This window comes from Pectinophora gossypiella, chromosome Z (assembly GCF_024362695.1).
Source record: "Pectinophora gossypiella chromosome Z, ilPecGoss1.1, whole genome shotgun sequence".
Taxonomy (NCBI): Eukaryota; Metazoa; Arthropoda; class Insecta; order Lepidoptera; family Gelechiidae; genus Pectinophora; species Pectinophora gossypiella.
In genome coordinates, this window is record NC_065433.1 from 23,290,058 (window position 1) to 23,307,145 (window position 17,088).

The 17,088-nt window shown below is 39.6% G+C and overlaps 1 protein-coding gene across 1 annotated transcript in view; it reads right to left on the bottom strand.

The window, feature by feature from the left end:
* Window positions 1-981: 981 nt before the first annotated feature.
* LOC126380287 (DE-cadherin) overlaps window positions 982-17,088 on the bottom strand; it is a 260,390-nt gene continuing 244,283 nt past the window's right edge. The window contains exons 18-24 of the mRNA XM_050029587.1: window positions 16,407-16,625; window positions 10,952-11,176; window positions 10,308-10,438; window positions 10,039-10,174; window positions 7,817-8,014; window positions 5,400-5,552; window positions 982-3,996 (exon numbers count right to left, since the gene is read on the bottom strand). Coding sequence (XP_049885544.1) covers window positions 3,821-3,996; window positions 5,400-5,552; window positions 7,817-8,014; window positions 10,039-10,174; window positions 10,308-10,438; window positions 10,952-11,176; window positions 16,407-16,625 — 1,238 coding nt within the window. The 3' untranslated portion in view covers window positions 982-3,820. The remainder of the gene's footprint in view (window positions 3,997-5,399; window positions 5,553-7,816; window positions 8,015-10,038; window positions 10,175-10,307; window positions 10,439-10,951; window positions 11,177-16,406; window positions 16,626-17,088) is intronic.

A 17,088-nucleotide genomic window follows, 5' to 3' on the forward strand; every position in this document is an offset into this window, starting at 1 on the left:
TCTGCGTAGTACTGAGCACACTACTGCCTTTTCACAGGATCCAAGTTCGATTCCACGGTTATGGTCTAGACTCTAGACGAACTATAACACCCTTTAGATTGAATTGAATACATATCAAAGCCTTTTTGAGTTATTTCTTTGATTAGTGTTACTCAACGATTCGGCCACATTGAGATGTGTTCTTCCGAAAGTCGTTCTCATTATTTTATATAATCACTAGAATGCTCACTCATTCAAAAAACGAACAACCGACATAGGTACAGTGAAGAAAGAGTCATAAACGCCGTTCGCGCTCTATATGGGTTACGTCGTCACATGCGGGCCTATAAAATGTTTTACTTTTTTCAAAGTTAGAGCAGTAGTTGGAGTTCTAGCTGCTATTGCAGCCGCAGAACATGCTATTACACAGCCGTACCGGAATCCGATCCCTCCGCCTGTGTGTAGTACTGCCTCATTTAAAGAAGCGTTTGCTCACAAAGTGTTGGTTTACTTCACTCTCAAACAGCGCTTGTAAAACATTCTAGACAATAGAGAGGAATGCAATCGGGCTTATCCAAATCACACGACATTATACCTTTCTAAACTTTGTTCGCGACACTTTATCCAACAATCCTCCATTCGACTTTGGTATTTAGGATAATACTTGGCTTAAGACAAGTATTTTAATACGAGTACTAGCACTATCTTAATACCAAACAACCATCACGAAATACCTTCACTTTCGTCATCATTCGAAATGATTGATCACTTTAGGTCTTAAGATCTTTAGATTAGTTGTTGCCCGCAGTAAACTGACGTGACCAATACAAAGCGGGGAGCAGCAGATGGGACCATAAACATTATTATATATCCTAAGACACTGATCATACATTCAGTGGGGCACCCTGAAGGTGGCCATTTTCAAAAAGTCATCAAAACAGACGGTAAACTTTCGAAAAACAAAAATGGTCACCAACAGACTATAAGTACGAATTTAACTTATTAATATTAATCATTAAATCTGTTTAAATTTTAATTGTAATATGGAATGTAAACATTGATATTATATCTAGTACAGTAACCCATATATTATGACTTTATTTCGGACCTTATATCATCTTTCTATATTCTGGAATCCCGCAAAATCACCCAAATCAACCCAAAGATCATATTATACGGGTTTTTCTGTAAAAAGGAACCACGGGTATAGAATGAGTAGATAACGCATGTTGACCTAGGCGAGCCTGATTTTAACCGTATACCTACTTCTGCGGCGTATCTTAAGAATTTATTAAGTACTTAATTGATCTCGTGATGTGTTTTCACTCAATTCGACAAACTTCATCGTTATCTATTTCATTCTATGTCAGCGGCTTAAACCAATCACCATTTAAAAAAATCTTCTTTTCCTGAATCTACCAGCATCTTTAGTTCCAAAATGTCCCATTATCCTGTATAAACCATCTGTCATTTTGGAATCATTTCCAAAATGGTAATTGGTCATTACTTATGCCTATGTGCTTTTTGATATATTTTTTTAATAAATTTTTTGACACATATTTATAGTTTTAGCCTATTGAGTATATTATGTTTGTCACAAAAAATTCTACTACCGAATGTAAACTATTTGATACTAAAGATTGAGGTATCGATTTGCGGTCTACACGGGATGATGGCAATGACGATGGAATGCCATCCACGCGGTTACGTCATACATCGACACGTCAAGTTTAATACCAAAATGTTGACACCAACAATCAGTAATATTAAAACTTTTTTTTAAGGATTTTCTTATTTTAAAACATCAACGGGTGTTTTGCAGGGATATAAGCTCATTGTTTAAAGTATAGACGATTCTTAGAAGTTATGGCTAAATTACTCTATTACATCAATATTACATCAATATGAATAATTACTGAGAGAGTAATATACGTTTAAAGTATACATAAAGTCTCTGAACACTCTTGTTTAGTCTATTATATTGTGTCGAAAACCCGAAACCTCTTGCGCTTAAGTTTCTTGGTTCGATCACTTATTATAAATCTTACCTAACATCATAATCATTATTACAGTTATTTTTGCATGAAGGAAAAGGTAACTGTATTTTGTACCAAATCCGAATGGCACTAGTTAGATGTTCCGTGTCGACATTATTAATTAAGTTTAATTTTAAATAGAAGATTTATTTGGTTCCTTCAATTTATAATATGCATTACAGTATACATGAAACAACTTTTGTAGAGATTGGCTTCTTAGTGTTAAAGTTGTAAATGTTCGAACGGTCCGAATATAAGCCTGTGCTTGGTGGTAGCCATTTGCGCTGATATGCTCAATATAAGACACTTGAGTCCGTTACTCAGTAGAAGATATACTCGCTATGGAATCTTAAAAGTACGGTAAGCTACGTCTGTACATATTTACAATCCGACAAAAATCACCACCAGTCGGTCCAACTTTACTTATAGATTGTAGATTACCATTCTTTAATATATATTCATAATAATATACATAAGAAGAATATATATCTATAATAACATATATAAACAATAATATGAATATTCTCTAACGCCAAGGTAATTTCTCTTCTTTACTAAATGCACCATATTTAATTCAACTGGACGATTGAGTTTACAAAACAAACAAACAAAACTATAATTATGAATAAAAGTGACGTAATAAAGTAAAAAATAAATCCCTAGGCTTAAAAATTGGGCGGGAAATGTGATTGTCGCGAGATGTGTCCACAGACGTTACGTCACGTCCTGCTACGTGAACAAACATCTCGTCACAAACAATAACTTAAAAGTAAAAATTAAAAGGAATAATGGCACTTAAACTTTAAATTATTCTTAACTTCTTTAGCTAGAAAATGATACTTAAATGCTGCCAATAAAAATACCCCGAGAGCAAAAGTCTCTGGAATCACAAATTGTCAAATAATTTACAATCATACAAAAATTAATATAAAAAAACATAGTAAAAAAACTAAACTAATACTTAAAGATAGTCTTAAAAAGTTTCGTCCTTAAGTTTTAAATGTATATAAAAAAATACACAAGAAGTAATTAGGCGTATCTACAACCATGCCTACAACGTTACGAATCAGTCATTTCTTAAAACATTATTTAACAATGTCACTTGAAAATAGTACAATTAGAATATCGACATCACATTATACTTAAAGTCAATCAGTGTGTTTGAATTTGTTTGTGGGCGAGATGGGTGTACTTCGCTTCACTTGGGCAGGGAAGGGTGGAATTAAGGAGATCTAACAAGCCTACAATAACAACGAGCCTAGATCTGTCCAGTAAATGCGATGCACGTTTATTCCGCTCACAAACATTACAGTAAGCCACATTCAGCCACATACTATTACAGACGGACGGCATCTGAACTGCAATTCAACTGTAATAGAACCGCGTTACAATTGCATTTTATTGCAGTTGGCTTACAATTCGAATACAGTGCGTATGTAATAGCTCTTAAATTGATTTACTTATAGCGAGGTATTCACGCGACGTGTCGTACAGATTTGCCTGTACACGAGGACGCCGCGCACCGAACGAACTTACTACGAATAAATCAACTCTGAGACTGAAGTTTAGTCAATATCCGTATTAAAATCTCATTACGTCGTCGTCGTCACGGTGGGTACGAGAGTCACACCTACCGTCGCAGATTACATCTGGAGGTTCGATGTGTATGCAGTAAGGTAATTCTATTTCAACTAATTCTAGGATTTGGTCCGGAGTCGAACCGTAGATGGCCCGGCACGGCACTAAGCGTTCGGGCACAATGTTCATTTGAATGGGCTGGGCGGTTAGACCAGCCAGACATCTTGTTAGCACCACGACTCCTCATGGGGGTGCGCAGCAGCCGGGGGGCGTGCGGCACCAAGGCCGTGCGCAGACCCATGCGGTCGTTCGTCCTCAGAGTCGCCATACATATCAGCGAGCTTACGGAAGCGGGGCCCGAAAGTCGCTAGGTAGTTGAACTTAAGGTCGCCTTCGTCCGTACCTAGATGGAAAGCATCAGTCAATATAAACAATTCAGATTTCAACACCGGACATTAAGTGTACATCAAGAACTTACTAATTTTAAATAAGACTTTCTACTCACAAATATGAATAAATTAAAAACATCCAGAAATTAAAAAGAAATTGCAACAATGAAGTACAACAGTGACCATATTTCTATGACAAAAATTTCTACATACACTTGATAATAATATATCGGAAAGTCTCCATCGTCCATTTCATCTGAAGTGCAAAACCACGCAGCAATAACAAAGAGAAGTTTGTGAGAATGTGATCCCGGTTAGGCCCATTATGCGACATTTCTTAAGTTTCTATACTTACTTCCTAGCGTTCTCCCGTTTTCCTGAAGATTTTACAGATGCGACTAACCCGCGAAGGGAAAATCAGCCCAATACCGGTTAAGTCACATGTCTCCGAAACGCATATCTCGAGAATGTGGGAAATCTCCTCACGATGTTTTCGTTGGTTGGTTGGTTGGTTTAGGCTGTGTTGGGATTCGAGCCTGTGACCTCACAGTAAGAGTCAAGCGTTCTTGTCACTGAGCTACCACGGCTCCCTCACTTTAACATATGTCACATACATAAACTTACGCCTATAATCTCCCCTAATAGGGTGGGGAGAACCAAAATTTATCAGAACACCTGCAGCCTTGATTGAAATGAGGTCTTAAATTGTCCATCTTGTTGGAAAGGACACAAACCCTCCATCGGTTTTTACATGCCTGAGAAGATAAGCAGCGGTGTGTGTTCTGGTTTTATTAGCATTGTGATTCTCTAAAAGCAACTCCATCGCTATTCGTGCATCGAAGGCGAGCTCTTGTTTGTGTCTACAAAGAAAAAAGTGTCAAATTACGAGTAAGAGTAGTTCCAGCTCACATCGCCTCGAGCGCCGGATGAAAGTACTTTAGAGAATCAGACTGCAGAAGTATCGATAAGGATGTTGTGCCGCGTGGCCGTAGTTGCAACAAACGCCACTTCCCAAGAAAAGTTTTTGGGAGTGCCTTCAGAAATGTATAACCTATGGGGATGGTGCTCACCAGCTATCTTGTGTCTAATCCAAGCGACACAAGACCCTTACCGACCTCACCATGTCGTGAAGCCTGAAGATTTGACAGATCCAGTTTTTTACAGAAGCGACTGTCTGTCTGACCTTCCAACCCGCGAAGGGAAAACCAGCCCAATACAGGTTAGATCACATACCTCCGAAAATACATTTCTCGGGAATGTGGGTTTCCTCACGATGTTTTCGTTCAACGCTGAGCACGTGATCCAAACAAGCGACCTCAAAGGGAGAGGTAAGCGTTCTACCAACTACGCTACCGCGGCTCCAAGGCCAATATTTTGTTATTGCTCCGTGTCGAAAGCAACGGAAAGGGGTACTTACAGCTCGCCAATGAAGACAACGACCCGCTAGTATTGCCGTCGCCTTCATACGCATAATGACGAACGTCGTCTGGTGGTGTATCGGGGTCTTGGTCTATCGTGTTCTTCTTATCGTCAAGGAATTCGGACATCTTCGTCGTTGGTAAACAAAGCCCTACGGGAAATAAAAATAGTATTTACCCCCAGTCCACCAGACGTATTCGTTAATCAGATCGGAATAGGTTGTAGAAGGTAAGAGTTTAAGCAAAATTTTCGTTTCGTCAGTCTTATCAACAGATATGCCAATCAAATAAATAATACTACCGTATTCCGACCTGGAACATCTAATAACATCTAGGGAAACAAAATACACATATAACAATTAAAATAATAAAAAACGTAACAACAGAATATACTGCACTCTATATCGTATGGTATTTTTTATATGAATTTGTTCTCGCTCGAGGGTTCATACGTGTATACGTAGGTAACACGTCAGAGTGCAATAGCTCTAAAATTATAAAAATCAATAGAAGATGAACAATCATGCACTAGGTATACCTTTCGTGTTATAGCATGGTGCGCAGGCCAGCTCTTAGAATAGTCAATTTTCTTGGTATGTCTCTTGCGCACTAAACTGGGGGGCTAAAAAGGCCACATTGAAGCAATGCATCTAAAAAAGCAATATTACTATTTTACTTTTACGGGGTTATTTTTTTCATCTACATCCCTTGCCCAGGGATACGGGTGAAGACCTCAACGGTTGCTGACGCGAGATGGGAGCTATCGGTACGACAATGCTGGACAGAAAAGGTGAGTCACAGAGACTGTAACCTGGAACCCGACACAGGGCAGCAGTAACTGTCAGTACTATTCAGAGGCGGAGGACAGAAGTCATAGTACGGCTTTGAAATAGACTACTCTGGGCCCCATCACACTCGCGTCAGACACAGTACTGCGGGGCGGAAGGCAAGCGGGAAACCACTGCCGTATGTTTCCCTAAAAAATAGCACGGAGAGTGCACTTACGAGTACTTTCATATATATGACCAAATGCGAAATTGCAATATTGCTAGTTTTGATGAATTGCTCTGATGTACCTCTTTCGAGCCTCTGTGCTCTAACTTCCAGTTAGGCGATCTACTGTTGTAGGGCACCATGCTAGAGCGCAAACACTATAAATAAAATTTAAAAAAAATATATATATCTAAAATTCGCTGATAATATTAAGCGTCTCTTTGTTCTAAGCTTTCCGTGTCGAAAGGAGTCACCAATGAACGTGTTAAATACTATCATGCACTAAGACAGAAACGACAATATAAAAGCAGACGTAACGGCGACCAACAACTGAAATATTCACGATAAAAAGTTACCACTACACGAATGGTAACAAAACAATGACGGGCGTAACCTAATGGTGTAGTAAACAACAAAAAAGACAACCATGCACTGAAAAAAAAGAAATAAATAAACGAGGAACTTGTAGACAAGCGAAGAGTGGTAGACTGGCCAAATTTTCAAATAATATAATAAACGTTTAAGCAGATGATGATGACAATGGCGACTATTTATCTATTTCAAAGGCAAGTCTCGCTTTGGAACTGATTGACAATTACAAACCGGATCGTGTGACCCGGACGGGACTCTTGCGCCACGGCGGCTCCTCCTCCTCAATCGTCGCCATAGCAGCTCGAATTCCCATACAATGAGGAGCGCGGCAGGTGGTCACTTGTTCAACAGCTGAAAAATACACCGCGTCAGGATTTTGTATCACTTGCCGACAGCTACACTAACTCTTTACGAAATACTAACCAGGAGCGCCTGCTATTCCGAATCGCGGATGAATTGTCATGTATCGGGGCCTTTCGATAGCCAAAGGCCCTAGGCTATTGTCAAATAAACGATGGTAGTAACCTGTAAAGAGCAAAGAGTCACCAAACTGTCCAGAAACACGAAGAGGCACCAATTACTGCAACACTAACCAGTTCGAGGGCTAGGTGGTACATTTGCGAGACTGCCAGGTCCTCGGTAACATGGGAAACTCCTCACGTCATCCTCTCCCACGCGGTAGTAGCGGAAGGGGGCCGGGTCAAAGGGAATCCTCATAGCTTCCTCAAGAGTAATTATGTTGTTAATCCGTATCGGAGGAATACCTGCGCACACTTTAGTGACACCTACAAAAAAACAACAGTCAAGACTTCGGTTCCAACGATTTCCAATAGCACATAATTCCTTCTAATCACTGATCACTAACCGGGTGATCCAAGGAACGCGGGGTCAAGACGCTGTAATACAATGCCGCCAGCTGGAATTTTAATCATGTGCCGTCCCGTAAGGTATATTACCGTGCTAATATGGAATTTGTTGCCATCTAGAAAGTAAAAGGGAAATTAGGAAAATGTTTTGTTAGTGGAAGTGGTTGTATTGTTTAGTTACTCACCAGTGCTGTGTACAAAGCCGTCAGTGTCGGGGATGCGTCCGTCATACATTTGTCGCAAGACGTGGAGGTCGTAACCTGCGTCTCCTTCGCCACCGCCCTCGTCTTCGTAAGCGATGATGTTCTCGCGGATGTCATCGAGTTCCTTCTCAGCCCAAGCGTCGGCGCGCCGGCGGTGTACCACCACAGCCAACAGCAGAACTGTAGAGAAATCGTATCTTAGCACCTTCGAGGATGTACCACAGCTCATCTTATCTAGCCAGCTATGTCACACTGCTATCCTTCCAGAACCCTATCCAATACTGCTTCGGAAGTTGTCGATCTAGTTGTGCCAACTTTTCCTTGGTCTGCCGCGCTTTTGCTACTATCCCTATCCTACCCGGACCAGCCCAATCCTATTTTAATTTTGCGGCTGCGTGGGCAACACTGGTGATTTGGATGTTTTAGCTAGTAATAGTATCCCGACGCGATCATTAGCTTCAGACGTAAATGATAACGTGGGTAATTTTGTAATGTAAGTGTCTAAGCTCTTGATCTAATATTGAGCGGGGTTTACGATTTTTATAACGATAAGTTATAAAAATATTTTTTTCTCTATATATTTAGTTATGAAAAGGTACGTCGATCATTAATAGTACACTTTGGATGGATTATATTTTTTGTACAAGTATTAACAGCACTTGAGCGCGCTTGAACATTAAATAGCAAAGAACGCGACATTAGATATAAAAGAACACAATTCTGTATCAAAGGTAGGTCGCAGCTACAGCTTCAAGAATATTTTCAGCAAAACGAGTATTTTAAAGTTATTTGCCTGTATTGTACCGTTGCAAAAGCGAGCATTACACCAGTCAGGGAGAATAACGGAAAACTCGAGCATTACAACCTGTAATATTTTGATACAACTTGTAACATCAACATCACCACTTGTAACGCGGGGTGCGGGGCACGATAAGGTTGCCACTGGTACTATCTGTCCTCTACATTAAAATATTACAATGAACAGGTAATTTCTTACGCAGGCGAATGCTGGTAAGTGAAGGAGACAGTATGTAATGTAATGCTCGAAGAAGATTGCTCGCAGGTGAAGATCACTCACGGTGAGAATAAAATGGGTAGATTTAAACGTTACCCGTGGCAGGGTACAGTGACACAGTAACTGTGCGAGCTGACGTAATTGCCACCATTTTTAAGGTTGTTGCTCTGAATTTCTTATTATTAATGAAAAATATTACTTTTATTTCCAGAGAGTGTCTCGAGCAAAATTCTAAACCTAGTAAATAGACTGTCACGTTAAAAGGCAAACCGAAATGACTGATTATTTCTACAATACGGTTTCAAGTTTTGAGTATTTTCATTAGGTTCGATTTACTACGAGTAATTGCAACAAAATAGTAATTTACAATGAAGTTCAATGTTAAAGTTTATAAAATGTTTTTCAATGCCAGCAAGATAACTTTAGAGGAATTGAATAATGAAAAACTGTTATGGTACTTACCTATGATGAAAGTGACTGCAGCATGGGATAACAAAAGGTGTTTTAAAACTACAGTTTTGTTATACAAAATCTACAATAATCGTTAGTGATGTTACGATTCCAGCATTTGTGCATACTTTTATCGTAACTCGACTCAAACTCATTTTATCGAGTGCGATTTCAAAGTTGCACAAAATATTAGTAATGGCGAAAACTTCGCTATTAAAAAGATATTTTTTGAAATATTGTTTCGATTATTCGACAGCATAAACTGAAAACCGTTCGGTCTTTCGATCATCTTCCTGATGTATCCACTCAAGTGAGTTTGAGTGGTACTGGAATTGAATTATTTGAGTCGTAACATTATTAACATAATTAGCTTAGCTTACAGTGCTACGAGTGACAACATGTTGGCTCAGCTAAGGATATTAAGATCAGAGTGACTGTGTTCTTCTAAAAGTGGTATATGTATAGTCATGACACAGACCGCAAATGATACTGCATAGAAAACGCCGGTGAAAATAATATGAACCATTCTTCGGATCGCTTTGCTTAGGTCAACAACCCGCGAGTTGACTCTTATAGATCAATGCAGTATCTATTGTCAATCTGTTGGTCACGTGCAATTTGTTAAGAAAAACAGTGACGTCACCAGTGAAAATGAAACTTGTGGGAATCCCACACATGGGGATCCCACACTTGTAGCGATATAAACAGTGGGGATAAAACTAAGGGAGGCAACACTCACTGATCAGGATTGCGATGCAGACGAGGATGGCCACGAGGAAGTTGGTGTCGATGCCGAAGGTCACAGCCGTGTACATGGAGCGCTGGCAGGTGGTGTCAATATTCTTGAACATTGAGGGTTCGCCGAGGTTGTAGGTCTATCCAACACACATTGATGATTGTATTAATATGACCAATTCACAAAATGACCCTCTTAAAGTAAAGAAACTTGTTTTCTTTCTTCATATTCTTCTGGAAAAAGACAATTTTCAAGATGCAGATGCTACTTACGAAGTCGTTGTAGGTGAAGTTGGTCACGCAGCCCACAAGAGGTTGGTCGTTGGGAACATGGCGCCATTGGAAGTCCTTAGCCAGTTCTTTCAGGTTGATGTTAGCGCCGCCAACTTGCAGAGGTCCGTTGACTACGAGGAAAGTTATGAACAGTTAGTAGTTGAAGGCATTGGAATGCGTGAATTAGTTAGTTTCTTGACAAACTGGCAATAAATTTATTTTATTCTTATTCTTCTTATTGTTAAATTACAAAAAATTTATAGTGAAACATTCCAAAGTTAGAACAGGTACATATTTATGACAGCTTAAACTGGAAAACCATCTAAGAACATATTTGTAAACTGGAATACCATCTATTTAGATCTCCAGGCGTCTACCTCCAGAATATATGAATTGTAATGTGAGATAACAACTGAGAGGTATTAGTAGCCTGTAATCATAGGCCTTTACATCTTGACCAGATGATTTATACGGCGTTTCTGTAGCAACGTCTTGTATGGCTGAAAAGTCCAATACGGGAGCGGCAATAACCACCGCACGACTGGCATTTCGGCTAAGGGTCGTTAGATGATGTGGATTGTAGGACCCTCTCATTCCCTAAGCACGAATAGCTATAAATAAAAAAATAAATAAAAAGGACTTACTGTTGAGGAATTCCTTAGTGCCGGTGGGAGCAGCGAGGCTCATGCAGGTGGTGAGTTTGCAGCGGTCGACGAACATTTCGATGGAGCTACGCATGACGATGATCTCGATCAGATGGGGTTTGCCGTCGGAGACGTGGACCACGCTGTTGTTCAGGCGGGTCGTTCCCGAGCCGTAGTTGACCAGAAGCACCGGGTAGCCGTCGACGAGTTCCAGAGACATGAAATCTGTTAAGAAACGTGCAAAGTCAGAACCTGTTAGGTCTAAACGTGGAACGAAAACTGTTTTTGACGGATATGGCAGTCCCTTCAAGCATGTCATGGCCTCGGGATTAGAACCGCTGAGGGCTATCACCTATCTCCATTGACCATTCGTGTGCACGAAATGTTTTATATGAGTTACTAACAAATAGTCTCTCATCACTAATAAGTTATGTCTACACTCGACGCCCTTCGTGTGTACCCATTCATTTCCGTCCATTTAGACCTGGCTGGATAGTGTTATCTTTGTAAAGTATATTAATAACATGGCAACACTACCGACTCCAAACAAACTGCCGAGCTGTAATAATTCATGTAATCCAACGAATGTTGTGTATTACGTGTAGTAACATCATCACGCCACCGTGCTTCAATAAATCATTATAACGCTTTCTGTACACGCCTGTCAGTCATTACTGGATCATTAAAAAATCATTAAAGGAACGCTACAAAGGAGGTTGTATGTAATTTCACGAATGCAACAAGAATCGTGTTTGGATCGGTTGATTTGGGCACTTCCTTCCGCGATAGGGTTGGTGACTTCGTCGGATTACTTCCTCAAACAGTGTGCCAAGTTTTATGAGTTGGTCACTGGTTAATTTTGCAAGTTGGTACACATACGATGCTGTGTTGAGCGGATCGAGAAGGAATTAGTATCATCCCGTATTGATCAACAAGATCAATATTGTTTTTAAAAGTATCCAGTATTAGACAATATTCCGATAAAAATATTCACCCATATCAAGAAGCAAGTGTTACATTTTATAAACAATTAACTAACAATTAACCCTATCAAAATGTTTTTAGCCCACCATAATGTGGCGTTAACGTTATATTTGAGCTTAAAATGAAGGCAACAGATTTAATCGTAATTATCGGCCTATCACGGCTTATGTCTGCTGTCGTAATACGTATTTGTAAATGTCGTCATATTTAATGATAATACCGCTACATTGGATAGCGTACGGCCGGGAATGTTGTGAATTTATACTTGTCGTATTATACTAGTAACACTGAGAATTTGCAGCACGTATGAGTTTAATTTGTATAAACATACATGAAACCAACGAAAAAGTAAGTAGAAAAAAAAGTTATATGGCACGACGCAAAGTGTCACAAGTCACTTCCTTAAAGAAAAGACTCCATTTCAGAAACACCTCGCCACTTGACGTTCGCGTAATATGGGAATTTTTACCATTCCTCTGGCAACCCTACTCAGTGTTGCCACAAAAATAACGTGTCGCACACACACAAGTATAAGGGCCTATTGTGAATTTCGTCCGGAAATCATTACTCATGTTGTTACACCAATCCCTACTGACATATTCATTGAAGCTGCCTAGAATGTTACTTTCTCCAACTGAAATTCTCAGATAACGACATAGTTAGTAATAATGAACTTAGTTTTATCGCGTCGTTAGAGCAACTTTTTAACCGTACTATACAATTTGACTGTTTGAAAGACTTCGGTCAGTTTATAGATTTAATGAAGATATTTTATTTGCAGTTCAAATTATATTTGTTTCTGAGGTAATTATGTGACACCAGTAATCCCTAATGGGGTGGGCAGAGGTAGAAGTAATCAAAGACAACCTGCAGCCACTGATGATACGAAGTCCTAAAACGGATGTTTCTTAGATACCTTTTTAATTGTCTTATTTATCCTTGATTTTTTATCGTTTTGTGTTAGATAAGTTCACATCACACACACATCATCAGCCCATTAACGTCCCCACTGCTGGGGCACGGGCCTTCCCTATGGATGGATAGGGAGATCGGGCCTTAAACCACCACGCGGGCCCTGTGCGGATTGGTGGTTACTAACGACAAGTTAGATAAGTTAAGACGACATAATTATGTTGAAATAAATCACAGCACATTCTCTGAATTGAGCAACTTCGTAATTTCATTTAGTAAATATTACGTAGGTTTGTGATCCAAAATATCAATATTAAGTAAATCACGTATATCGGTATTAATATAATTATTTATTTATTCAGAGAATAAAAACGATATATTCCATAATACTCCATAACGTCGCAATAAAAGTGCAAAACAAGGAATGTAGGTAAGCTTGGCAATGGCCCAAAGACGATGTTTTCGTGGCAATATTTCCCGATGTGGAGCTTAATCGGCTGTATATTATAGCACGATCCAATCCAGTGGACACAAATTAACTCCGTCGCTAACGACCGAAGTGTACTCACCACTTAGCCGGATTGCCAATTTGGCATCGGTGAACATCCTATTCTTAGCACAACTTGCAAGACAAACTTATATTGTCTACTTACGTCTAGAAATCGAAATTCAAGTTTAAAATAGGAACGAATTTTAATAAGACGAAAAATGCATTCCTTTTATTTTTTGCCTTTGTTTATTCTAAATTCAAATTACTAAATTTGTTTTTTTTAACCGATCGTAATATTTGTGATAGCTTTTGTTTATTCTAAATTCAAATGACTAATCTTGTTTTTTAATTGGTCGTACGTAGTATTTAAATTATTACGCATTTTATTTATCACCAAAATTTTCGTTGTTTATCGGAAATGGTGTACCTTATCTGCCAGTGGCCTACGAAAGTTTTCGTATTAATTTTACTTCATTTTCGACTGTTTTGATATAATTTCCATTTCGATTATATCATCAATGCTGTTAACAATGTTCTCATAAAAAGCGGGTGGGTCGAGTATAGAATGAAATCAGCCTGTCTATATTTGGGTGTCATTAATCAAGTGTTAATACAAAGGTGTATGACTGCCCTTCCATTTTAGTCACACGTTTTATTATGGGATCAATTACGTTACTTTACTCAGACCCACTAGTGGGTACAGAGCAATTCATCTAAGAAAGCAATATTGCTGTTTGACATTTGTTTGCATTGCGCATTTACTTTTATATGCGCTAATGTTGTTGGCAACACTAACACAGAACTTCAAAAATATAAACTTAAATTTTGTTAACTTCACTACCTGTCTAACGTTCCTGTCTGTATTGCTCCGCGTCTTACCGCAAGTAAAAGTGTTCTTTCAAGTACCAAAGGTGTTTACTTTGTAGTGAAGACAGCTCAAACCTATAAGCAACCCTACAGTCCACTTGCCCCAGCTGACAAATGTCTGAATTTAGATGAATTGCTTCGAAACACAGCCTCCGTGGTCTAGTGGTTAGAGCGTTAGGCTCACGATCTGGAGGTCCGGGTTCGATTCCCGATGGGGACATTGTCGAAATCACTTTATGAGACTGTCCTTTGTTTGGTAAGGACTTTCCAAGCTTGAATCACCTGATTGTCCGAAAAAGTAAGAAGATTCCGTGCTTCGGAGGGCACGTTAAGCCGTTGGTCCCGGCTATTAGCCGTAAAAACACCTCCACCAACCCGCATTGGAGCAGCGTGGTGGAGTATGCTCCGTACCCCCTCCGGTTGATTGAGGGGAGGCCTGTGCCCAGCAGTGGGACGTATATAGGCTGTTTATGTATGTATGTGCTTCGATGTGGCCTTTTCAACCTCCCAAGACTTCGAATAAAGTATGGTATAATCACTACTAAGCGGCTCCTGAACTAAGTTCACTACACTTCTAAGGATACTTTGTACTAGACCAGTGGTTCCTAACCTTTTTAATGTCACTACCCCTGTGAACAAGTATGGAAATTGAGTTTACCCCTAATTTAAAAATAATTAAAACCACACAAATTCGAACGAATTTATGTTTACTATGTTTTTTTTTTTCGTTTTTTTATCTGCAATCAGTCGCAAGACTTTTATCAGATTTGATGCATTGTTATTGATTTGTTAGAAGTAAAGCAACCAATGTCATTCTTCAACAGTTTATTATGTAAGTAAGAAAATGCACATTTTTTTTTTGACGTGACTTGTTGTAGATTTGCCGCAGATGGCATTAACTACTTGGCCGGACAAATGGGGAGCGCTGAAGGCTCAAGGTAACTAGTAAAGTAATATATAAATCTCGGAGTTAACTAGTGTGAAGGTTGACAATATTAGGTTCGGTTTCACTCAACGCGCATCTCATGTCATGCTCAACATTCAGACGGTTTCTGGCTTTTGTTTTTAATGTAACAAGTGTTATAATACTATTGCGTGCCATCCCGTGTTACCCCCTTAGAATCTCCATTTTACCCGTGAGGGGGTAATTACCCCTAGGTTAGGAACCACTGTACTAGATAGAAGCTAGTAAGCCACGTTACTCCTTACCATCAGGATACTAACATAATACATTTTTATGTTGAAATTTTCATGGGCAATAACTATGCTCGTAATATTATACGAGTAACTGGTTTGTCTGTCACAGCTTGTTAACTCAGACAATTGTGTTTACTACCAATAGAGAGGGATTTATGTTTTTGAATAGTTGTAAAGTAATAAATTAATGTACCACGGACGAATGCTATCGTAGGTTTCTTTAGCTTTCTTTTTGATTAATCAAATGCAGTTTTCTATTCAGGCTTAGAAAATATGTAAGTAGTTAATCAACAACAACTTTAACATTTCATCTTAAACTTCACATTATGAAACTTCATCACGTCAGATACAGTATTAGGTATAAGTTAAGTAGGTACGACAGGTAGGTAGGTAGGTACGAGGCGAAAATATTTTTGAGTGACATTTCGTCGCGTCTCATTGAGACAACTGGCGATCCAAGAGCTGGCATCTTTTTGCGGAGAATAGGCCTGGCAGTTCAGTCGGGAAATGCTGCGCTTTGCCTCGACTTTTTGGCGGGAACGGGTAGCTTTCTTCATTGAATAACCTAAATAATTAATACGAAGTGGTGTTTTGTGTTTAATGATCGCATTAAGTTAGTCGAAAAACATTCACGATAGTGTTATTATATCGGAATATTCAATAAACAAAGTGTACCTATCTATTTTCGCTTCGTGCCAACAAGCCGCTTCATAACTCGAAAGTTTGTGCGAACGATGCAAAAATACGTGTCTCCTATTTAAATAAGTACTTTCGAACTAGCATAAAAAAACTACGGCTTAAAAATGTGAAATGTTGTCAATTGTGTGTATGATTAGTAGGTATGTGAATGCTATTATTTATGATTCAAACAGGAATTCGAAAAAAAATACAAGTCGGGATTCAAACCTGTGACCTAACGATGTATGATTAAGTTACGCGTTCTCGGCTATCAAGCCTCCCATATCCGACCATACGACTAAGATAAAAACAATATTTATCACAAACCTTGCACGTTGAGGAGTTTGTTCATCTTTTGGGGTCCCATGTAGAAAACGAGGCTGTTGCTGGTGTGGGCGGTGACGGTGAGAGCCATATGACCTTCGCTGCAGGCTGGTGGTGGAGCGTACATGGCCCAGCCGTCGCCGGTGAAGCCTACGGACATCTGTTCGCATCGAGGACCCAGGAAGCCTTCGGGGCACTCGCACTTGTTGGCAAACGGTGTTCCTAGGAGAGGAGTTCGGGGTTAGAAAACAAAATAAAGAAAAAGATTGTCGACCACGCCGGCGGGGTCTATAGCTAGAGTAATCGGGTCGTCAGGATTGTATCTATCTCTATCTATCTATATCAGCCTAAATTTATATCCAATTTTGGACGTAGGCCTCTTCCATGTTTTTCCATTTCCGACGATCCTGGGCTATCGACATCCAGCCATATCCTGCGTGCCGGACAATGTCGTCCTTCCATCTCATTGGTGGTCTTCCTCTCGGTCTTGTGAATGCTCGTGGGCGCCACTCTAACAATCTCCGGGTCCATCTTTCCTTGCTCATTCGAGCAATGTGTCCCGCCCATCTCCACTTGCGTTCGGCAATTACTTTTACCACATCCCTAACCTTGGTTTTAGATCGAACCCAAGTATTTCTCTTCCGGTCCCGTAAGGAAATGCCGAGCATAGCTCTTTCCATTGCTC